At 33.6% G+C, this 25247-nt stretch overlaps 1 protein-coding gene across 1 annotated transcript in view; it reads left to right on the forward strand.

Moving 5' to 3' along the window:
• Positions 1–25247, forward strand: part of LOC134241068 (deleted in malignant brain tumors 1 protein-like) — a gene marked incomplete at both ends in the record, with an annotated part of 56059 nt that overhangs the window by 26444 nt on the left and 4368 nt on the right. The window contains 6 exons of the mRNA XM_062723159.1: positions 12632–12773; positions 13414–13592; positions 14208–14349; positions 18439–18614; positions 19438–19579; positions 20581–20759. Coding sequence (XP_062579143.1) covers positions 12632–12773; positions 13414–13592; positions 14208–14349; positions 18439–18614; positions 19438–19579; positions 20581–20759 — 960 coding nt within the window. The remainder of the gene's footprint in view (positions 1–12631; positions 12774–13413; positions 13593–14207; positions 14350–18438; positions 18615–19437; positions 19580–20580; positions 20760–25247) is intronic.

The following is a 25247-nucleotide window of genomic DNA, read 5'->3' on the forward strand; positions in this document are numbered from 1 at the left end:
TAAAAATCAAAGTACACATCAATATTGTAGATTAGATCAGTTAACAACAAATGCTCTCACAAACAAACAGTCTGCTGGTACCAATACTGGTCACTTAAAAACAACAACGATAAAGAAAGATAAAAAGGATTACATGAGAGAATATATGAGAAACAAGAGACAGGATCCAGAGTTTAAAAGCAAGGAAATGAACAGTATGAGAAACAAGAGACAAGATCCAGAGTTTAAAGACAAGGAAAGAGACAGTAAGAGAAACAAACGACAGGATGCAGAGTTTAAAGTCAAGGAAAGGGACAGTAAGAGGAACAAGAGACAAGATGCAGAGTTTAAAGGAAAAGAGAGGGACAGTAAGAGAAACAAGAGACAAGATCAAGAGTTTAAAGTCAAGGAAAGGGACAGTAAGAGAAATAAGAGACAGGATCCAGAGTTTAAAGACAGGGAAAGGGACAGTAAGAGAAACAAGAGACAGGATCCAGAGTTTAAAGACAACGAAAGAGACCGTATGAGAAACAGACGACAAGATGCAGAGTTTAAAGGAAAAGAGAGGGACAGTAAGAGAAACAAGAGACAAGATCCAGAGTTTAAAGTCAAGGAAAGGGACAGGAAAAGAGACAAAAGACAAAATCCAGTGTTTAAAGACAAGGAAAGGGACAGTAAAAGAAACAAGAGACAGGATCCAGAGTTTAAAGACAATGAAAGAGACCGTATGAGAAACAAACGACAAGATGTAGAGTTTAAAGGAAAAGAGAGGGACAGTATGAGAAACAAGAGACAAGATACAGAGTTTAAAGACAAGGAAAGGGACAGTAAGAGAATTAAAAGGCAAGAAGAAGAGTATAGGCATGATGAGCAAAAAAAGGATTTAAAGAAGAAAAGAGAAATGAGACAAAATCCTACCCAGTTAGAAAAAGAGAGATTGAAGATGAAAGAAAAGAGGAAAAATGAAGAATATAGATCCTCAGAAAACATTGCTGCAAAACAATCAAAAGCACACTCACGGGGGAATTTGGACTATATTGAAACTGAAAAACAAAGATACAGAAAAAGTAAATTTGGAGTTGATGCAATTGAGTGTGTTGACAATTTTCACAACAATGTAAGATTGGGTCCTGTGTTTGTATGCACATGTTGCCAACAGACATGGTTTCATGAAAGTGTTTCAAATGTAGATAATGTTTTGTTGGATGCTGAAATCAAAAGGAAGTATTTTACTAATACAAAGTCTGTAAACGGGCATGAATGGATATGCAACACATGTAATTCAAGTTTAAAAGAAAGTCGAACTCCAAAACTCTCTATTGCAAATGGAATGATATGGATTCAAAAACCAAGTGAATTGAATCTGTTACCATTGGAAGAAAGACTTGTATCCTTAAGAATTCCTTTCATGCAGATAAGAGAATTACCAAGAGGAGGGCAGTATTCTGTAAAAGGAAATGTTGTAAATGTGCCAGTTGACATTCAACCAACAATCAATAGTCTTCCCAGGAGACTTGATGAAAATATTACAATACCTGTGAAGTTAAAAAGAAAACTATCTTTTCAGCATTCTTATTGTCATGAAAATATCCGACCTACAAAGGTTCTGATAGCTTTACATTGGTTAATGAAAAACAGTGAATTTTATCAGAATTCAAACATAAATGTAGATGACAACTGGTTCCATGAGGTCACCAATTCCGCAAACGAATTAATGAGAGAGTTTATAGAGGGTCACACCAATGAAGATTCAGCAATGCTTGACCAATCAGATGAATCAGACTCTAATGAATTCTGTGAAGTTGATAGCAGTGGTAAGGATGGAAATTGTGATACTCTACTAGACAGTGACTCATATGATATGAATCAGATCTTCACATTTGCTCCAGGAGAGGGACAACGTCCACTTAGTTTGTATCAAGATCAAATGGCTGAGTATTTGTCATTTCCAACAATATTTTGTGGTAAAGGAAGAGTAGAAAATGATCAGCGTCAAGTACCTGTTTCATATGCTGATATTGCCAAGTGGGAATTACGAAGTGTTGATAGACGTGCTGCACAGTCGGTACCAAATTTGTTTTTCAAATTGAAAAAGATTCAACTAAAACAGGTAACAGACAAATGCAATTTAGCTCTAAGGAAGTGCAAAACAAAGGGGAAAACCTTTACTGCAAATGAAATAAGAAATCCTGATCAAATTAACAGCATTGTCAGACACAATGAGGGATTTTATGTTTTCAAACAGTTGAGAAATTCTCCTCCTTATCTTGAAACAAGAAAGAAAGATGTTTTTGCAATGATACGACAGCTTGGTCTACCAACTTGGTTTATGTCCTTTTCTGCTGCAGATACACGTTGGAATGATCTGATCAGAGCACTAGGAATTTTAAACGATGACAAACAGTACACAGATTCTGAAATTGAGAGCATGACATGGACTGAAAAGTCAAAGTTAGTTCAGAAAGACCCAATTACATGTACAAGGTATTTTGATCATCGTTTTCGGACTTTTTTAAATACTGTGCTTAAGAGTGATCATCATCCTATTGGCAAGATACAAGACTTTTTCTATAGAGTTGAATTTCAACAAAGGGGATCACCACATGTTCACATGATTGTTTGGATTGAAAATGCTCCAAAATACTTAGAAAATGATAACAAGGAAATTGTTGCATTTGTCGACAGCTACTTGAAGTGTGAAAGGAATACAGAAGACAATTTGACAGAATTGCAAGTTCATAAACACTCACAAACATGCAAAAAGAAAGGAAAGTCTGTTTGTAGATTTGGATTTCCACTCCCACCACTCCAAGCTACTATGATATTGGAACCTTTGGACAGTGACATTGAGAAATACAAGAAAATGCATAAGACTATGCAAGACAAAGTGAATGACTTAAAAAATGGATGTGACATAAGCTGCACTTTCCAAGACTTTTTGCAGAATGTACTACAGCTATCTGAAGATGATTATATAAAATGCATCAGAAGTTCTTTGAGAACACCCAAGGTATTTTTAAAACGTAAACCATGTGACTTGAGAGTGAATGCTTACAACAGTACTCTTCTTCATGCATGGGCAGCAAACATTGATATTCAGTATGTTTTGGATCCCTATGCTTGTGCAATGTACATTGTCTCATACATAAGTAAATCCCAAAGGGGCATGAGTGATCTGCTGAGTAGAGCTGCAAAAGAAGCAAGAGAGGGCAATCTTGACATTAAAAGACAAGTTAGACACATTGGAAATCAATTTCTTAACAGTGTTGAAGTTGGAGCACAAGAAGCAGCATATCTAGTTTTGCAAATGCCCCTTACAAAAGCATCAAGAGATGTAATGTTCATAAACACATCTCCAGTTGATGACCGTGTAATACTTGTCAAACCTGATTCAGAACTCGAAAAGTTGAATGCTGATTCCACTGACATAGAATGCAGTAACATAGTCAAAAGATATGCAAAACGTCCAAAACAACTTGAAAACTGGTGTTTAGCTGACTATGTGTCACAGTTAGATGTTGTTTTCCCAAAGGAAAGTAGAACTGAGCTGTCTGAAATGGAAACAAATGATGATGACAGGCACCAGTCAGAAAATGAAGAAAGTGGAACTGATACTGAGGATGAATTTAAAGCTGACAGCACATTAGTTGTTTTGAGAAATGGAATTAAAATTGAGCGTAGAAAAACACCAAGAGTTATAAGATATGTGCGTTATAGCCTAAAGACAAACCCAGAAAATTACTATAGAGAAAAACTAATGCTCTTCACTCCATGGCGAAATGAATGTTCTGATCTTCTGTGTGGACATCAGAGCTTTGAGCAGTCATTTAACCAGAAAAATTTTTTCTTAGCTCAGAAAATTAAACAGTATGAACACAATGCTGATATGCTTGAGCAGGCAGAACAGATGGCACAGGATGATTTGACAGAAGCATATGATGAATTAGCTCCTGGTGCTCAACAAACTGATGCAGATGATGAATATGAAGGAAATGTTGATTCTGAAACATTTGTTCACTTTAATCCAGAAAGACCAATTGAACAGAGAGAGTATGATATAGGAAGTGATGTTGGAATTCCATCAACAAGACAACTGAATGAGCAGAGTTCTGTTAGATTACCTGATGATGAGTATTTAAAGCTTGTAGCCGGTTTAAATTTGAAGCAACGTGAATTCTTCAATCATGTTATGCAATGGATCAAGTCTAAAAAGGAACCTATTCATGCATATCTGTCAGGAGGTGCAGGAGTTGGGAAGTCGGTGTTAATCAGAGCACTTTATCAAGCTTTACATCGGTACTTATGTGCTAAGGAGGGTGAAAATCCAGATGATATACGAATTCTTCTTTGTGCATTCACTGGTAAAGCCGCATTTAACATCGGTGGTCAAACAATTGCTTCTGCATTTCACCAGAAAATTAACCAAAGGCAGCAAAATATGCATTGTGATGAACTCAACACATTTAGAACTAAATATAGAAATTTGTCAGTGGTCATCATAGATGAAATTTCAATGGTTGGCAATGCAAAGTTGGAATTTATCAATGACAGACTTCAGCTTCTTACTGGTTTGAAGAGGCCATTTGGAGACATTAGTATTATTGCTGTTGGAGATTTCTTTCAACTTAAACCAATCATGGATGGCTGGATTTTTCAAGATTTAAAACAAAATGCCCAAGCACTTGCATGTAATCTTTGGAAAGAAAACTTCACCTTATTTGAGTTAGATGAAGTAATGCGACAAAAGGATGATTTAGAATTTGCTCAGCTTTTGAACCGTCTTCGTCACAATGAGATGACTTCTGAGGACTTGGATATAATTCACAGGTGCATCATTGCTGAAAATAGTCCAAATTATCCAAACAATGCTCCCCATCTTTTCACAATGAATGCGAAAGTAGATGAATATAACAATAAACTTATAGAGCAACTTCCTGGTGAAAAAGTCATTGTAAAAGCTGTTGACAGTGTCCTCCAAGACCACAGTAAGACTGTGAAAGACCGACTACTCAGATCATTGCAAAATCAAGATGATGTAAGCAAAACTGCAAATCTCATGACAAGACTAACTCTAGCCATTGGAATGATATATGATATTACAGTTAATATTGATGTTACTGATGGCTTGACAAATGGTTCATCATGTACTGTATTTCTTGTTGAAAACAGATTACCTGGTGTATCAAGGCCAAGTATAGTGTGGGTGAAGTTTTTAGATTCTGCAGTAGGGAGAATTGCTCGACAGAAATACAGACATCTTTTCCATGATGATGTTATGGATGATTGGACACCAATATTTGACTGTCAGCGATCTTTTGTTTTCAATTCAACTACATATCAAAGAATACAGTTTCCTTTAAGACCAGCTGCTGGTAAGACAATTCATAAGGCACAGGGCTGCACTGTTGATGAAATTGTAGTAGATTTGTCTCAGTCAAGGATAAGGAAAACACCCCACATTCATTATGTAGCTCTTAGTAGAGTTAGATCTGTTGACAAGTTGCATATTCTGAATTTCAATGAGCAAGCATTAACTGTTGATGAAAAAGTTGTAGAAGAAATGGAAAGAATGAGGAAGGAAGCACCTCTAAAACTGTGTTATCTTCCATTGTACAAAACAGAGCAGAACAAACTAAAAATTATGTTTCATAATGCAAGATCTCTTCACAAACATTTCAATGAAATTAAAAATGAACCCAATGTTGTAGCATCAGATGTTATTGGTTTTTCAGAAACAAGATTAACCATCAACGATGAACAGAATTTTATGATGGAAGGTTACTTGACTTTGTTCAATCATGAAAAGAGAAGTGACAGCAATCGTCCTTATCATGGAACAGCATTATACGTTAAACAAGACCATTTGATGACATGTATCTCAAAATTCAGCAACACTTTGCTTGAATTCATCATAGCTTTAATAAATTTCAGAGACCTTGGAGAAGTGCAAATAGTTGTTTTATACAAGTTCCCAGCATGTTCTTTTAAAGAATTTGAACGTGAAGTTATGTTGCACTTAAAACCTTTTGTAGACACAGAGAAAAAATTCATAATTCTTGGAGATTTCAATTTTGATTTGTTTACAGGTCACAAAGAATTTCTGAACTTTATGAATTTGAATTTAAAATGCACACAATTGGTAAAAAAGGTAACTCATGATTCAGGTTCACAACTTGATTTGATTTTCACAAACTTCCCTCATTGTGAAACTGATGTGATTGAGGCATACTGGTCAGACCATAAAATGATTTACTGTACATATACTTTATAAATTTGATATAAGGGACGCATGAGAACTTATTTGGGGGAGATATATCATCTTGTCCCCTCTCCCACCTACCAATGTGCCAGTGTCACTTAGTGACATTTGGTACATTGATTACTGTATACAGGGTTATATTCGCCCTGGCTGTGTTATTTTCAGCCTTTCACACAATTTTGCAACATTTTAAATTCTCCCCAGTCACAGTTTTATTGAAGAAATCATACTGTGTTCTTTAAATTTACCCCGTTTTAAATTTGTCTATACCTTTAGCAGTGGGAAAAATAAAATGGGGCGAATATTTCCCTGTATACAGTATCTTATAGGCACCAATTACTTGATGTAAAATCTTTGTTTTAGGCATATGTATACTTTAAACTGTTTTTTGTATGCATGCATGGAATAGCCAATAAAATTTGCAAACAACTCATTAATGATCACAAAACAATTGTACTAAACAGGAATCCTTCATCATGACTTTTTAGTGTGGATTAATTTTCAACAGACAATTAATAAATGTACAAAATAATTGAATGTTGCATATTAAGGAAAATTCATGTACCATCAATGACAATTATTCATGTAAAAAAAAATGATGATCATTTTAGCATGTTATGTGTCAATTAATATTTATATGAATTATGAATATACTGTATTGATGTTTGTGAGTTAGTTTTACCCTATACTGTTTAGATTCTTTTCTCTAATGATGCATGAATATCATGAACTTGATATTTGGAATATACATGAAATATTTTACATGAAATTTATGAGATTATATGAATTGTTTACAAAGTTTAATTAAAAGAAATTAATGAGTTCTCCTAAAGTAATGATTAGAGTTGTACTAGAAATATACACTTGCATCAAGTAATTGGTATCTTTGATATATGTTCAACATTGTATTCTATAGTTTTATGAAGTAAATTCACGAATATTATCTGTTCATGAAAAAATTGCTGTATATAAATATTGTAAGTTTATTAATGTTACTATGTCTTGTGTCATTTAGTCCCTGCACAACAATACTGGAGTACATGAGAGTATAAACTTTTACAGTGTATATATGAATTAATATTTTTTCCAGAGCAAATGTAATAAAACAATTTCAGTATCAATATTCTTATCATACATGTAATCCAAGTCTTCATGTAATTTATCATATATGTAATCCAAGTCTTCATGTAATTACTTTATAATCAAGCTTATGCAGTATTCTAGATATCACAATTGTTAAGGCTTTAAACAAGCTGACCAATAAATGCAACAAAAAATGAAATACTTGCAAGTGTTTATACAGATCTCCCAGAAATTAGATTACTGATCATGACCATCCAGCATACTTATTGATTTTTGTTTAGAATGACTTAAATGTTTATTCTTGTAGATGAAATGGAATTTGATACATGAATTTTGAAAGCACAGCTCTGTTAGAGATTTTTTTAATGCATATCATTTACATCATTTTGTTTTGAAATAATGTTCATTGTATATATGAAAATTTGTGTTGAAATATTTTGACTTGATTATTTATCTTTTTTGATTTTTGTCTTAAAATGTTTAAGTTAATTGTATTTTTGTATTTCAAAACATTCAGAAACTGCTTTAAATATTTACTTGTAATTACTAGCCTTAGTTACCTGTGTAGAATAGGAAACCAACCTGCATAATCAGAGAGAAACTCCAGTTACCTCTATATTAATTGAATCATTTCATTTTCTCCAGCATTGAGATATTTAATATGTGACCACCATTATAAAATAATCTAATGAGAATCGACTATATATTAAAAACTTATACCCAGGTAAGTATGAAAAGAGGGGGTCAATGGACAGCCCGTAAAGGGAGGTAAACCTACCTCTTTATAACATTACAATTTTTCCTATAAAAGAGAGGAAAAAAAAGGTGGATCACTATAACTTCTCATGACTGGTCTTTAAAATCAAAATTATTGATTTCAAAAAGATGGTAATCATTCCATTTTGGAATATTACCATCAAGTTTAGGTAATCTGATTCCTGCAGGTACTGCAAGTAAATGTTACTTATTAAAAATCCTTAAAAATTAATAGTTGATATTCAAAGTCAGAGTCTGTTGACCATCATATAATTATTCACTTTCGGTTGCATTCTTTCCAGTTTTTGCTTTCGTTATGTATAGGAAAGATTCACTATTAAGTGAACTTAAACATGAATACAGTGTATTTCGTATTTTCCAAATGATTACTTTGATGTATTGAACTCTCCTCTAAACAAATGTTTTCACTGTTTACAATTTGCATGTTTACATGTAATGTTATTTTGCATTTCTGTCACAAAATATTGCATATTTGATACTGTGTGCATATATGTCTGTTGAAGTCTTATGAAATTTAGATAGTTGATTGTTATTAATGCTTCTAGTTTTTATTATATTATCTACTAATTGTCTGATAAATTTTTACTAAATCTGTTGAATTTTTTTAAAGAAATAAAAGTAAAATCTTACTCACATTTTCTGTTTTTATTATAACTATCATAGCTAATGTTACATCCCCCAAAAAGGAGAGAAATGTTATTGTTCAATAAAAGCATATTAGAGTTCAGAGTTGACGGTACAAGTGTTATATTCTGCAAAAAAACTGAGATTAACTTCTTTATGACTAAATTGATAATGAGGTAGGCATTAAGCACTGGTTGAAAAGAAAGCCATTCTTGGCAATTTTATGCTTACATCAAGGCTCAAGCCTAATTAAAGTAAATGAATAAAAAGAGGAAGTCCGTACTCTAACATCTACATGCATAATTCTTGCAAGTAAAGGTCTTTCACTCAGGTGAGCGATGTGGCCCCTGGGCCTCTTGTTTTTTATTTTGGACAGAGTCAATGTAAACACATTGATAAAAACGTAAATAATCAGCGACATATGAGCAAAATACCATTCCAAAGCTTTGGTTTTCTTTGTAAAACCATAATTCTAATTAATGTGTTGAATATGAGTATCATATTTTTAACATTAAGAAGATGCTTGTGGGAGATTTGCGTATGCTATGAAGGAATTAATTGAAACAGAGTGAATGCTGTTTTCTCTAATACTTTTAATAGTTGCGTGTCGAAATAAAGTAGATATGAATAATACACTTAAAAAGTTATTGAATCAATATAGAATAATTATTTACATAATCTTAGCAGATAATCTTCCGCTGTCATGTTGGTTGTTATCATGACGACACATTCCGTATTGCATATGGAGGGCACATTACGCTATAATGAATTTCGTTTAACAATAATTTAGATAATTCGCAGAAAATTGTTATACAGTGACTAATCAATGGCGAATTTTTAGAGATTAATAACAATACATAAATGAAAGTTTCTATGCATTTATTTCTTCTTTTGCAATTTGTAAATTGTTTCGGGTCCAGTCGTTCATTGACTGGACTATTAAGCCAAAAACATGCATATTATGTTATAATGTACAAAGAAGCCTCTTCCAAGCCGTTCGTATGACCAGTATTCTTTTTCTCTGGCTCCTTTATACATAAAGCAAGCATACTAAATTCATAGTTTTGATGCCTTTTCTCAAATTGTGAATGTTTTGGACAATCTGGATCTCAGCCTTCTAATGTTGTCGTCGCCCGAGTGGCGCAGTGTTTAGAGCATCTACTCTGGAGTCGCGAAGTAAGGAGTTGATCCTTACGTCGCGGGTTCGAATTCCACTGTGGGACTGGTCCTTTGGATTACACCGTATAAACAGAGGTCCCATGTCGCAGGAGATGCTGACACGAAAATGATCCCTCACTGCAAATTGATGACGACGAGTTTGTCAACAAATCTTGTTGCACCATTTGATGCACCTGAGGTATACACATTGTTTTTCAATATTTAGAGACGATATGAATTTCTTGCAATCTTGGTACATTTTACAGAAGTTCTATGGGGTTTGGTTTTCGATTTGCCTAATTAATGAAAAAAGGCAACAACGAGTAACTACATGTAAGCAGTTTCTTGTAAATTTTTCCCCATAAAACTTGTTACCCATTGTCAGATAGGGCATGAAATGGTTTTCAATCAACCGTGACGATGACGTTAACGCGAAAAAGAGTCATGTTACGAGTGGGTAATTCGGCCTGTCATCTCTTAAATCGCCACCTTACTACCCCCCAAAACCGCCTTTTATACAGTAGACTATTGTAATAATTACATTTACACAATAAATGAAAGAAAATAATTTCGCAATTTGATTTTTTGAGCCGGTCAACTTATTGTTGTGTTCCTCTCACTGGCGCATGCGCGCGTCGCATGAATAATTTTTTGGCGTTGTTTCCCATACCCAATATAGCCAGGGATTGAGAGATAGTTTCATGATAGATGCGCGAGAGAGACATTCAAGATAATGAGAGTTTTTGATTTTCACTTTGGGGGGGGGGGGGGAATCGTCATATGAGCTTCTATTAAACAAAATCAAATGGGATTTTGTTATATCTTTTTAAAAGATGATTTTAAAAGTTAGATTGGAATACTGAAAAAAATTAAAAGAAAAATTAATTTAATTCACCTCAAAAGTTTACCGTGCGTTTCTTTTTCCTCAGTATACTTTCATCACCTACATTCGGAGTTTACATATCTTAGTTGATTCGATTCGCAAGAGCATGCTCTACGTATGAACAATTTAATTTCTAAAACAGGGTAAACTATTGACTGACGTTTTTCATTGTAATTCTCGGTCCATTATTTAAGGGGGCCGACTATAGTTTCCATTGCGCAATGTTTCGCGCATCGTAGTAAAATGAAGCGTATTTATTGTTTTAATGCAATTTTTTTCGCTTAATTATTAAAATTAAACAAAATTAAGAAATTATAGGTATAAAAATGTAATTACAATTCGATATAACTGATTTTTTTTAATTCGATTTGGCAATTGATAGGTAGGCTGACGTCGTTGCAGTGTCTTTTTGACGTTATGGTAATCTGCAGCTCTTAAACAAAGGGGTAATAAAAATATTATTACAGAAAAAGTAATAAACATACGGTCTTGAAATTTAAAACATAGAAATTTTAGAATATCTCCAACATTTTATAATGTTTTCTTGTGAATCCATTGTTTACGTCATATTTTGTAGTACTCTATAAAAATAGTAAAATTTGTTAATTTTTTGCATTTTGAGATGATCCTCTCTTAACAAGAAGGTAGAATTTTGTGTTTCTTACATATATTGTATCATATAGTATTACTCATAAAATATTATAGTTTGAACAAAATGTCTATTGTAGTATTTGTATAATTTGCTTTAAAGTGCTAAAAATTGGCATTTTCCAACATAATCCTATAGTTAATGTATCTGTATTTTGAGACGGTCCCTCAAAAATACCTGGACGGTAGATTTTCCCCAAACTTTGCATGTACACTGAAGTTATTGTAAGTTATATATGGTATAAAAATGAAGAGTTTCGCTATTGTAGTTTTCACACAATAAAACTATAGTCGGCCCCCTTAAACACTGAATTTTTCTGGGTTTTTTTTTTCCCGATCATGACAAGGAGCACACGGCGGGTGTGACCGGTCGGCAGAGAATACTCACTCCTCCATGGCATCTGATCCCACCTCTGATGTTTGAGAGGTCCATATTTGCTCTGCTCCTATTTTGTATTGTTTATGGAATTTTGAACTTGAAAATACTGTCTGTTTTATCCATTTGTTTCTACGAAAATCCTCTCAGTTTCCTGGGTATGTAGAGACGTTATCTAAGTATTAATTATAATGAAGGATGCATTTTTTGAAAGATATAGTTTATATTTGCAACGGTGTGTGCAAAAAAATTGAATTCAATTTGACTATGACGTTATGAGGTTATAGACGTTAATTGTTTTCCGTACTATCAGACTTTAGCGTGTCAAATCATTGGAGTTTAGCGCAGACCTTCGGACCTTGTCGTGACCATATAACTTTGCAGTCCCGTAGCAGTTTGGAGTCATATATATAAAAAGTAATTATCCCAATAGATAACAAAATATTTAATGCAAACGCTATCGCCATGTACGCCTTTTCAGGCACTTTCAAACAAATTTCAGGAAGGTAACTTGGTTACGTCGACAAATGTCAGATAGGTTACCTGGTATATTTATATTACGTTTTTCAAATCCGCTACATTGAAAGAGGGAATTGGTTTGCTGTAATTAAGTGCCCAAGCAATACAATTTTGCTCAGGTTTAATAGCAGTATTAAAACTGACTAGTAAACGAAGGTACTTTGTAAATTGTTAATGAATTCTAGGCTGGCTGTTTTCTTTTCTCTCTAACGGTTAGAAATCTTTATTTATACTATTTAGAACCTTTACAATATTTTATCAAATTAAGGTGACCCTTAAATGGCCCTTTAGTTTCTTGATTTTTTTCTCTTTAATATCTTTTCAGATGTTATCAGAATTGCTAATGGTAGCTCTTTCCATGAGGGTCGTGTGGAAGTTTTCATTAATGGCAAATGGCGCACTATTTGCAGCAGGAATTGGAACAAAGCTGATGCCAATGTGGCTTGTAGAAGTTTAGGATACAAAGGGTTATTTTATGTTAATATTTTGTAAAAATAATGTAATTAAATTATGGGATGCCATGTTATTGAAACATTCCTTTACCATTAAATAATTACATATAGTACTTATAACACCATTTATCATTGGATGAAAAAAAATATGAAAAATTTAACTTTTATGTGTCAAGCATATTACGAGATTTTTCAAAATGAGCTTTGCACTGATTTATGCAAAAAGAGATAAGCAATACATGTATTATGCATTTTTCATACATTATCTTTCGATTTAAATGCCGTTCTTTCTAAATGAAAATACAGTTGTAATACAATATATTTACTATTTGTAATGATTGTCAAAATATAAAATTTTTATATAATTTTCCTTTGTTTTCTTCTTATAAATAATATATTATTGATTATATGAAACCTTCATTGATGCGTATAAATGAAAAATAATAACTTTTGAATGCCAAATGTTGTGACTTTTTTTGCTATATTTGCAACCCGAGGTTAACATTTTTAAAACGGGTTTTAACATTTGAATATGTTTTATATAAAGCATCTTCACGAGGTCTTTTAATAATATGTGAGACATCATTGCGGTAAATTCCATATACTCATTCTTTACAGTAATTCATGGTAAGTATCCATATATCCTCTTTTCTAGAGGACTCCCAGTAACTTCACCTGTGTTGAGTGAGGAAAAGGACAATTTATGGATGTTGGGCGATGCATCTTGTTCCGGAAGCGAATCGTCTTTGTCAGAATGTCGAATATCAGTGATAAAACCCAGTCAATGTATTAATGATGGACAAGCCGGAGTCGTTTGTCAGCAAAAAAATGAAGGTACGTGACAATAATAAACGCCTGATGAAATTAAAAGTGTAGATATGAAGTTTGGTATTATATATATTTTTAAATTGTGAACAATCCTTTTGTTGGATGCAAGTCAGTAACGATGTACGAGTATAGATGAATGGCCGGTGTAACGATGAATATTTAGCGTATGATTCATATTTGACCGGGGTAGAATGTTTTTGTCCATCATTCCGACTAATATTAAGAATGCCATACTTTAGTTTTATAATTAATGGTCAATTGAAAAATGGTAGTTTTATTTAATGACCAAGTATAAGTTTTGTTTTAAATCAGGCCTGAACATCTTGTATTCCCTAGATTATGAATTATTGCATAAAAAGTGATCATAGTGTACATAACTAACCAATAACACCGTTTTTCTGTCTGGTTATATTCTTAAAATAAAAATAACCAGGAGCTTCTAAAGGCTTTGCCCCCTGAGGACCAACAGGACTTTGCCCTAGATCCACTTGGGCCGGAAAGCAGCCTCCAGTCTTCAACAGATTTATTTTATTATCTTCTACTGAGTGTACTGAATTGAGAAAGTGTTATTCTCTTACAATATTGTTTGTATATTGTCTCAACACACACGTCTTTTTTCAGATTCAGTTAGAATTGTGAACGGTAGCTATGAATATGAAGGACGGGTTGATGTTTTAGTTAATAGCGAATGGCATACAGTATGTAACAGCGGTTGGGACAAAAATGAAGCGGGAGTGGTTTGTAGAAACTTAAAATATTCAAGGTAACTAAAATTATAAAAGTATTACACCCCTGAATATTAAATTTAAAGATAAAGACCAGAAATATATAGAGATAACGAACGGTAATCAGGCTGAGAATTTCAAAGTTCATTGAGCAGACAGGTACCTCTGGAAACATATGGTGGGATCATGGCGGAGTAGGCATCTCCCTGTAAATTGGTCACACTCGCTCCTTGTCATGATCCAGAAAATAGTTAATCTTAAACATTCCAATATGTACGAGTATCAAATAATGGTATATTATTATTATTATTATTATTATATAAACGTATGATCTTAAAAAAAAAAGTTAATATTAGCTTATATTTACCGACAACTTAAAAACGATACATTTGATATCCATGGTTCATCCACTTCATCTGATAAGATTTATTGCAAAAAAAAAGAGAATATAAAGCGAATATCTTCAATGCAAAAGTTTTAAATACTTTGTTTTCTTGAAGATCTTATTTATTTCTGTAAGCTTATTTGCAGCAGCGTTGTCAGGTACAGGAAACTGACCCTGGTCGCCGATATTTGGACTTCCTTTGCGAGAAATCTATTTTAATTTCCTGAGTGTTATTTGAGCATAAAAGTTATCATCATTAAAAAGCACAATTTTCGCATTCGCTCAAATTCTTGGCAGTGATCAGGTATAGACAGTTTTCAGCTTGGTCTAGTGACCATGCTTACTTTAAAAGTGAATTCCTTTGCGAGGACAATAGGAAAAGAACTGCGAACGATAGTATTGTTCTCCCGCCTACCTCCAAGTCAATTTTCGAAAGTTAAGAATTTCGAATGAATTTCATTATTTATATTGATATTTTAGGGGATTTCATAAAACCTTACTTATTTGGGAAAACAACGAGAGATAACTCTAAAATTTTGGTAAAACTCGTGTTTTTATGCCCCCGTATAGATTTTTTCTTATCCGTCTGTCTAGCTGTCTGTTTGTCCACAAAAACTTTAACCTTGCCCATAAATTTTGATGTAGTGGAGCTATGACTATTATATTTCACATATGTATTTCTTGTGACAAGACCTATCTTTGGATAACACCAAATTTGACCTTGACCTTGGAGTTTGACCCACTTTTACACAAAATTTCTAACTTGTGAACAATAAATGCCAGGACTTTCATACTTCATATATGTATTTTTGTGGCAAGAACTTTCATTGAGTACTAACAACTTTGACATTTTGACCTTGACCTGGAAGATTTTCGCATTTATGAAAAAACTTTAACCTTGGACTTAACTATCGAAGGATAAAGGCTAGGGCTTTCATACTTCACATATGTAATTCTTTTGAAAAGACACTTAATTTGATACTAAGAATTTTGACCCTTTGACCTTGACCTTGGACTTTGACCTACTTTTTTTTAAAACTATAACCTTGGCCATAACTTTTAAACGGTAAGTGCCAGCACTTCCATCCTTCTAATATATAATCTTTAAGACAAGGCCTTGAACCTTTGACCTTGACCCCGGAGTTTGTCCTGCCTTGAAAACGTAAATCTTGATCATAAACTTTGAACAGGCGTTGCTATCGTTTTATATTCCACATTTGAATTTCTTGTGGAAAAAACTTTACTTTAGGTACCAACATATTTGATCTGCATTTAAGAAAGCATACCCTTTGCTATGTTGCTATACAGGGACATCAGTGTTTCACAATCACATCTTGTTCAATGTAGAATACAATGGAAAACGAAGAATATTTTTAGATCATTTCCATCCCCCCTTCACGTGAAACAAAATTCCTTTCGACAGTTAATATAGACTGTTATTTCACGAATTCATACCAAAGCTTTTTGTGCTTCACGGGGGGAGGACATATGTTTATAGAGAGAAAAAAAAAATGCTTATTTTTCACCTATTTCAAATTGATTCAATACTGAAACATAATATTTTATTGATATATTTATGTTTGATTTTACTTGCCAAAACATAAGAAAAATATGAGGAACATTTAATCTTATCCAAGATTATTTCAAAATATGGTGATGCTTCAAAGTCTAATTTCAATGGAAAATATCCTCTAGCACCCCTTTTTTCAAGAGCTGGATTTAGGGACAATTTACTATTCAGCGCTTGTATTAAAATAATTCATTAATTACCATTGAAGTGTTCTTTGTATCGAACACAGATTTCATAACCAAATTACCATAACTGTTAAATTAAATAAATGCAGAATGTAGGCTGGAATCGAGAGTTAATTTTTTCAAGGGTTTTCAATTTTGAAAAAAAAAAATTAAACCTCAACATGTATTATAATAATGTTTATTGCATTACTTATTGAACGACCCTCTTACATGTTTTCCAGTCCACAGTGTAACAATGTCGATGTGATGAAATCCCTTTAATACACGATGCCTCGTTTGATTCGTTACTACCTTAAGTTAATCAACAGTCAGGTCTTAATACTCTGCCCCTTTGAAACTTTTGAATAGTCTTCTTGAAAGGTCAAAGAAGGTCCATTGTGTGATTCCTCGGCACCAGAATACAGGCTGAGATCTGTGATTATGGAGATTGTAAATCATACGCTTCTGAAAACGCCACCTGTACTAAAGAAACTGTAGTTAAAACAATACGTATTTGTTAGTTCCTTACACTTCAATATGCCAACAAAAGAATTGACGCAGTTAATACAAGTAATAATCCTTGTCACAAAATATTCCAGTCTTGTTCTCCACCATATTTCAAGTTAAAGACTACAACTTGTATTTCCTACAAATATACATCGAAGATTGCTTCCAAACTTTTTAATTACATGAAAACTTTACAGGACCTGGAAATCTAATATCTAAAACATAATTATCCACCGTGTTCATGTTCTTCATCAACTATGGTCCTGTTGGACACATTATTACAGGTGAAGTAAATATAGTTAATAATAAGGGTAGATCACTAATTTTTAAAATTCCTGAAGGTAGGGAGACCCGATCCTTTAACTGGCATCGTAAGTTCATGAATATTATGGATTCTGCAGAGTTAAAGTTTACGCCAGGCAATGGACCAGACATAAAAGAGAATACCTTGACACTTTGTCAGAATGGTATCAGTTGTATGTTAAAATCGCGAATTAGGGGCTACATGAAAACCATTTATCCTTCTGTATTCAATAATCCAGAAGTGAAAAAAAGAATGAGATAGATTACATGATCAATACGTACTGGTCCCTGCTTGCAAAGCTGATAACAACATTGTTTTTAGAGGAATTTTGATTTCATTCTACAAGTGGTCTTCAACTCAGCATCTAGATATATCGATGGTATATTGTCAATTTACAATAGTTTTTTTTTATTTATAAATTTCCATTCTTTTGTAGACTCAATATATTCTTGTGAGCTTGGAATAAAAGATACCACAGCGTCCGACTCATTTTTTTTTTCATATTTGGATCGTTTTCTAGAAAAAGATGTTAATTATTTAAAAATAACAAAGCTTTATGATAAACTTGATGACTAACTTTTCAATCGTCAAACCCCCTTACTTATTTATCACCTGCATATGGAGTTAATAGCCCTTAGTTCATTCAAAACACGAGAGCTGCTCTTCGTATGACGAATTTCTAAAAGGAGCTAAGTTATTGAAAAACAATTTGATGAAGCAAAAATATCAGCAGTCTCGTTTAAAGTCATCATTTCGACAGTTTTATGTTCGATACTATGACCTTGTCAGCAAATACAATTTATCATTGAGTCAAATGTTGACAGAGTTTTTCCGTATTGAATTTTTGGCCATTATTTACACTCTGGGTTGTCGACTGATTTTCTCCGTTATTTCCCGATCATGACAAGGAGCACACGACATGTGTGACCGGTCTGCATGGAATGCTCACTCCTCCACGGCACCTGATCCCAACTATGAGTTTTGGAGTTCCGTGTTTGCTCTGCTCCTATTTTGCAATGTTAAATGGACTTTTGAGCTGGAATACTTTTTGTTATCCAAACAAATTTCATTAATTACTTTTTGTGTCTTTAATACTAAAACAATTCTGCCACGAACAAAATTCAAAAAATTCTGTAACACATACACATATCCATGATGCTTTACGATTTCAGATATGCATATTTCCATTTTTTTTAGAGGTTTGCCGGCTTCGTTGTCAAAGTTTGGACAAGTAAACGGACAAATGCAGATGTTGCGTGTTTATTGTAATGGACGTGAAACTTCTTTCTTAGAATGTCAACTCTCAGTAGTTCAATCAAGCAGCTGTATTGATGACGGATACGCTGGAGTCGTTTGTTACCAGGCACTAAACGGTTGGTTACAAAAACAATAATACATCTTTCAGTTTGACTTTGTTCTGCTGATTTAAACTTCTTGGTACAATTTTAAGAGATTTACTGCTTGTCCCTAGTATGAGAAACATGGAATATACTCTAATCTCCTTTTAAGCACTCATAGATAGATGCCGGTAGATAGAAAGAGAGCGTCGAGAGAGAGAGAGAGACAACCTTTGTTTTAATTTTGAATTTGAGATGTTCGAACGTTTCCAAGTGCTGTGAGTCTGGCTCGAAGGGATAAGAAATGATGACTCTCGGCGGACATTTTATACTGATTTTTTAAGATGTGTATTATTTCCCTAAAACATTATTCTTTCAATCTGTCATTTGTTATTTATTAATATACATTCACTGTCTAATGTCGTGTCAGTTTTCAACATTATATATGGCAGATTAAGATGAAAATCACACAAGTTTGTTTTGAGATTTTTTTTGGAGAAACAGAATTTTAAATATATTAAATTTGTATCATTTTCTTTACAGATACATATATGTGAAGAAGATATACCTGAAAGTTGCATTAAATTACCACAATTATTCAATTAGAAACTTGAACTAAATCAGTTAATAAAGAACAAAAACTGAGGAAATCAATTTTAAAAATAATCATATCATAACCTCCATAAGATATTTAAAATCTAAATAATAAAGGTTGCTAAACAGAAACTTTAAATCACCTGAGGGTAAAAAAAATTCCTTTAATATTTTTCACACTTCGGGTACATGCCTTTTTTGTTGCAGTGAAATTAATGTTTTCCTAAGCAGTGTAATACTCATATGATTGGTATTTTATTTTCAGATTCGGTAAGAATCGTAAATGGAAGCTCTCCAGATGAGGGCCAAGTAGAGGTCTATATTAACGATCATTGGCAGAGTGTATGTGACATAGGTTGGGACAAAAGAGAAGCTGAGGTCGTCTGTAAAAGCATTGGGTATTCAGGGTAATTTCTATTTAATTATCTTTTTATAAGTTATATTGTATCTCAGAATTACGTTTTATTCATACCATTATCATCTATTTCTTCTGAAATATAAAGAGATAAAGAACAGTTTTTGAGCTCTAAATTCCATTTAACAATACAAACCAAGAGCAGAGAAATCACGGACCTCCAAAACATCAGAGGGGAGATCAGGTGCCATGGAGGAGCCAATCTGATTAAAATCAGATCTTTGTTACGCTTTGAAATTCTGATGGTTGCTCTACAAAGCGACCATCAGAATTTGATCTGATTTTAATCAGATTGTGGAGGAGCTAGCATTCCCTGTCGAGATGATTCTACCCTTCGAAGGAAACGTATATGCTTTTAGACTGATACCATGACATTGTTTAACGAGCGTTAGGGTCTTTAAAACAATTATTATCGGCAGCGACTGGAAACAAGGACAGAGAACTCGTGCTTATGTTTTTTCCAGTAAAGCACGCTCGTTTTGGTTTTCAGAGAAAAGTCTTTGGTGTAGAGAATTGTTCACGGGGGATCACTCTGTATCACATTTATATAATTTTAAAAACATCTATAAAACCTTTTGCTTCGGATAACCATGACTTGCCAATGTCCCTTAAAGTTACTATTCAGGAATCAACAATGGAGGGGAAAGACTTGCTATGCAAGGATGGAGACTAGCTATGTTGTTAGACTTCCTCCTCGATAAACTGGATTCATGACAAACTTCCCCTGTGGAGGTCTCCGCATAAAGCTAGTATTTCGGGGAAAATCTCCCTATATAGCCCACATTCCAGGGGAAGTCTTACTATGGACGAAGTCTCACTTTACGACACCAGTATCAAATTCCCATATTAGGGATTCATACCGAGCGACAATATCTTATTCATATCTTATTCTGCGACCTGCAATAGAGCAAACACGCTAACCACTGCACCCCACGAGCGACTTATTCTTTAATTGCAATGAATTCATTCTCAATATATACAAATATTTGTCAGAGGTGTACCTGCTCCTTCATCTACGTTTGGAGAAAAGAACAATCAAGTATGGATGTTGGGTGATGTTTACTGTTATGGAAGTGAAACCTCTTTGTTTGAATGTCGGCTGTCAGTAGTTGATCCCAGCAACTGTGTTAATGGCGGACATGCCGCAGTCTTATGCTATCACTCAGGAAATGGTATGTTTTTATTATTATTAGTTCTTTTACGATTTTCGTCCCAAGTTTCTTAGCCTCTCAATTAGAATGACAATTTAGATACGGTAAGAATGGTTAATGGAACCTCAGAAAGAGAAGGTCGAGTAGAGGTTTTGATGAATGGTGAATGGCTCAGTATCTGTGACAGTGGCTGGAACAAACCTGAAGCCGATGTGACTTGCAGAAGTATTGGCTATTCCAGGTTAGAAGATTTTATTAGTATCATATAATCGATAATTTGATTTGTTTAAAAAAAACAACGGTTTTTACTTAATCTTTGTAATGTTACACGATCTTGGGTCTTGCAAAAATTTTTTTTTAACTTTAAAAATTAATTTATTAAAACAATAGATTAACAATTAATGATTTATAGATGTAATCAAGAAATAATAATGGATAAATGGCTTAAGAAATATTATAATAGTAATCAGTTGAAAGGCTTCAGATTTTTTAACAATATTAGAATTAATGCGTTTTGCTTTCAAGAATGTTTTATGCACCCGGATCGATAGATCGCGGGCGTATATTGTTTTTGTCATGTTTGTCTGGCTGTCTGTCTGTTTTCAATTTTAACCTTTGTCATAACTTTTGAAATGTGGGAGATGGAGACTCCATATTTGGTATGCATACATCACTAATTAAACTCTTTCAAATGATATTAATTATATAATATCATTTAAATGATATTGTGACCTTGACTGTGCCCTATATGCTAAAAATAGCTTTTTCGAACTTTGTTGCAGCCGGGTGCATAGTGTTTCACAAACTCATCTTCTTTCGTGTTAAGATGGAATAAAAGCCGCTCTGGGTTTTTTTTTTCAGAGCTCTACCTGCTCTTTCGTCTTTGTTTGGAGAACTAAGTGGACAAACTCGCATTTTGGGGGATATTTACTGTTATGGAGGTGAAACGTCCTTGCTAGGATGTAGACTCTCACTCGTTGAATCAAGCAGTTGTAAAAATGGAGGACTTGCTGGAGTCATCTGTTATGACCAAGGAAATGGTTGGTTAACATGATAATAATTTTTAATTCTAGTCCTTGTATTTATAGAAAATGCATTATTCTCTAAAAGGCATCTGAAAGTCTCTTAGTCATAATCTTAGTACGTATCATTTATTGATCTGTAATAAATCTGCTAATTGTGAAAGAAGGATTTTATACAGATCAAGTGCAATTTTATAATTAGCATAGTACCTCTTCCAAACTTATGAATTATGAATTAAAGGCTCCTGGTTCGTTCGGGGCCTCGTGTAAGGTACTATTGATAGCATTTGTCCAAAATCTTATTCATAAAAAGAAGGAAACAATTGCTTTGGACTTAAACATTTAGATATGTCGACAGCGTGTTGTTGATCAACAGTGGTAACCGTTATTTCCATTATTATGTCGATAAAAAATATATATCCTGTTGACTTGAAATATAAGATATGACAAAGTCTGACACATGTACTTTATATTTAGATATTGTACTTGAAAAAGACGTTAAGGTTTTTCCGAAGGCCATGCTTTTTACAATAGCCCCAAAACTATGTGGTTTATAAAGTTAAAACTTTTACAGCCTTTGAGAGACTATTTACGTCCAACTTGGCCTTCATTTTTAAACAGGTTTTTTTCTGCAATGATTGTTCTCACTTAAAGGACAAAATTTAGCATCTTATAAATATATAAAAGTTTTGATATATTTTTTCTCAAAAATATCTTTTTTTAAAATAAAATATATGGGGATAACGAACAGATTTCAAGATCAAAACTCCATAAAATAAAACATATTAGAAGCAAACACGGACCTCCCAAACATCAGAGGTGATACTTTCTATCTGTTTATCAATGATATATTTGTGAACTGTAAATGTTATAACTTTATACCTCAAATAAGTTTGGGGCTTTTGTAAAAAATATTTTTTTAGACACATTGACCTTTGGAAAACCTTAATTGTAATCTAAGCTAAGCTTTATGACAGACGTGATGACTAACTTTTTAATCGTGAACTCCCCTTACTAATGCAGCTACATACCTTCATCACCTGCAAACGAGGTTTCTCTCAGTTGAACGTGAACCTTACAATATAATTACAATATACATTATCCCTTTTTTCACAAGGCTTCCTCATGCTGTCAAAATAGTTTTTCAAAAATAAGATATAAAACAACCTGAAGAAAATACGATCTTTAATCTATCTTTATCTTTAACCTTTTTCTTGATTGATCATGTGATTTCCTTGGCAGTCTCAGCTTCTCACGAACGAATACATTTAGAAATATTCTTTTTCCTTTCAGAATAAGAGCTTCTACGATGCATACAATGAAAGAATAATTCCCTTTTTTCTCATAAGAAGCTATTTATTCTTGTCTATAGCAAGTTAGACTTTTTCCCACTTGATTTTTTTTTATTTTGGTAAGAGAAAACACACGAGGAGATCCACTAAGTTTAAAACAAATATCAAATTAATAACCACTATACGCTTTTCAGCAACGAAACCGAATCCCCAAGAACCCATATTATTATCTCAAACCATGAAAATATTTGATTTAATGGTTATCTGATGAAACATACATGCATGGAGATAAAGAACAGTATTTAATATCAAAACTCCATCAAACAAAACAAAATAGGAGCAGAGCAAACACAGGCCTCCAAAACATCGGAGGTGGGATCCGGTGCCTTGGATGCTTCGGAACATACTGTGTATACTTAATCCTTGTTTGAATTGTTCTATCTTATTGATTATTTATAAGTTGTTTAACTGTTTCTTTTGCAAATCCTATTGAACACCACGACCCGCCGGTTGAGATTTACAAACTTTGTCCTGTATTCTGCACTTCATTACGGCCAGTTATAATAAGCAGTGGGTGATCTTATTTGTGCGAGCACGGACTGCGACACGGTTCCACAGTTTATACGGTCTCATCCGAAGGACCATTCTACGTCCCACAGTGGGACCAAAACGTCTTTGTTGTTAAAGAGTTTTAAATAATAATTCTGATTAAATGAATGAACGAGATGTTGCAGTCTTTCATTTTTTGGCACTTATTTTTTGCACATATTGTACAGTGCATCTGAATTTTTGTCAAAATTTTGCAATTCTGAAATGCTCATAAATACCTTTTTTCCCTTACAGCTATTCTAAAATATGTAGATGTTTGTTTGTTTGGGTTGCTTTGTTTCATTCAGTTTATATTTTCTACACCCTTTAAATAATCCCATGTGATGGCGGTGAGCATTTTTTCTCGCCTTTGGCACTATAGTTCTCATGTGATTTCCTCTTTTTAATTTTCAGATTCTGTAAGAATAGTAAATGGGAGCTCTCCAGGTGGAGGCCAAGTACAGGTGTATTTTAACGATCATTGGCGAAGTGTATGTGACAAAGGTTGGGACAAAAATGATGCTGAAGTGACTTGTAAAAGCATTGGATATTCAGGGTAATTTCTAAGGAATTATCTATCAAACGTTTCAATTAAGTTTTTTATAAATCATTTATTTCTATAGGTAAAATAACTTTTTGTACTTTTAATCAGGACATAAAAATCTATTTTGTTCCTGGACACCTCAGTATGTACAGAAAACTTTTATAATTTTACGTCGTTAACAATATTCTTTGTTCGTGTGTTTTATTTGAAGTCTTTTGAGACCCCAATACTATCAATTTCAGTTCAGTGGGAAGTTTCGCATTACGTCACTATCTTTTCCGACAGATGCATCCAGCGTAAACAATTCACGCGATTGGTCAACTCATATTATCAACATTGACACAGAATTAGTCTGTTGTACGAGCAACCAATCAGCGATTAGAAGAAAGTTCCAGTCGTAAACCTTGCGGTTAGGAGGCGTGTACTATTTACCTTGGGTGCAGCTGTCAAACTAGATTGTGCCGTAACGTAAAACTTCACACTTAACTGCAATCCATAGTGATTGCTGGTGGGAGCTGTAAATTTAGGTCTACTCGTCCCTGAGGACTTTAAGCAGTGAGATACCTTATCATGTTCTCCTTATCATGATCGGGAAAAAGTGGGAAAATCCATCGTCAATTCAGCGTAGAAATAAATAATGGACTAACAATTAGTATGAAAACCTTCAGTAAACATTTGACTCAATGATAAATTGTATTTGCTGACAAGCTCATTGCATAGAACTTAAGAAATAATTCCTTTAAATGAGCGGAAATTCTTGTTTCATCAACTTGTTTGTCAATAATTTACCTCTTTTTAGAAATTGTTCATACGTAGAGCATGTTTTGCCACCTATAGAATCAACTGAGATACATAAACTCCGCATGCGATTGAAGAAGGCATTTTGCTGCATAAGTAAGGGAAGTTGACGATAGAAAAGTTAAAGTCATCAGGTTTATTATAGAGCTTGGTTGTTAGATTACCATCAACGCCTTTTTTCAAGTCAAATATCCAAAAGATGAAATAGATGTGTCAGACTCTGTGGCATTTTTTACCTCGAGCTCCCCAGGATATCGTATCAACA

This window comes from Saccostrea cucullata, unplaced genomic scaffold, assembly GCF_032062105.1.
Source record: "Saccostrea cucullata isolate Sc308-1 unplaced genomic scaffold, CSIRO_AGI_Scuc_v1 ctg3038, whole genome shotgun sequence".
NCBI lineage: Eukaryota > Metazoa > Mollusca > Bivalvia > Ostreida > Ostreidae > Saccostrea > Saccostrea cuccullata.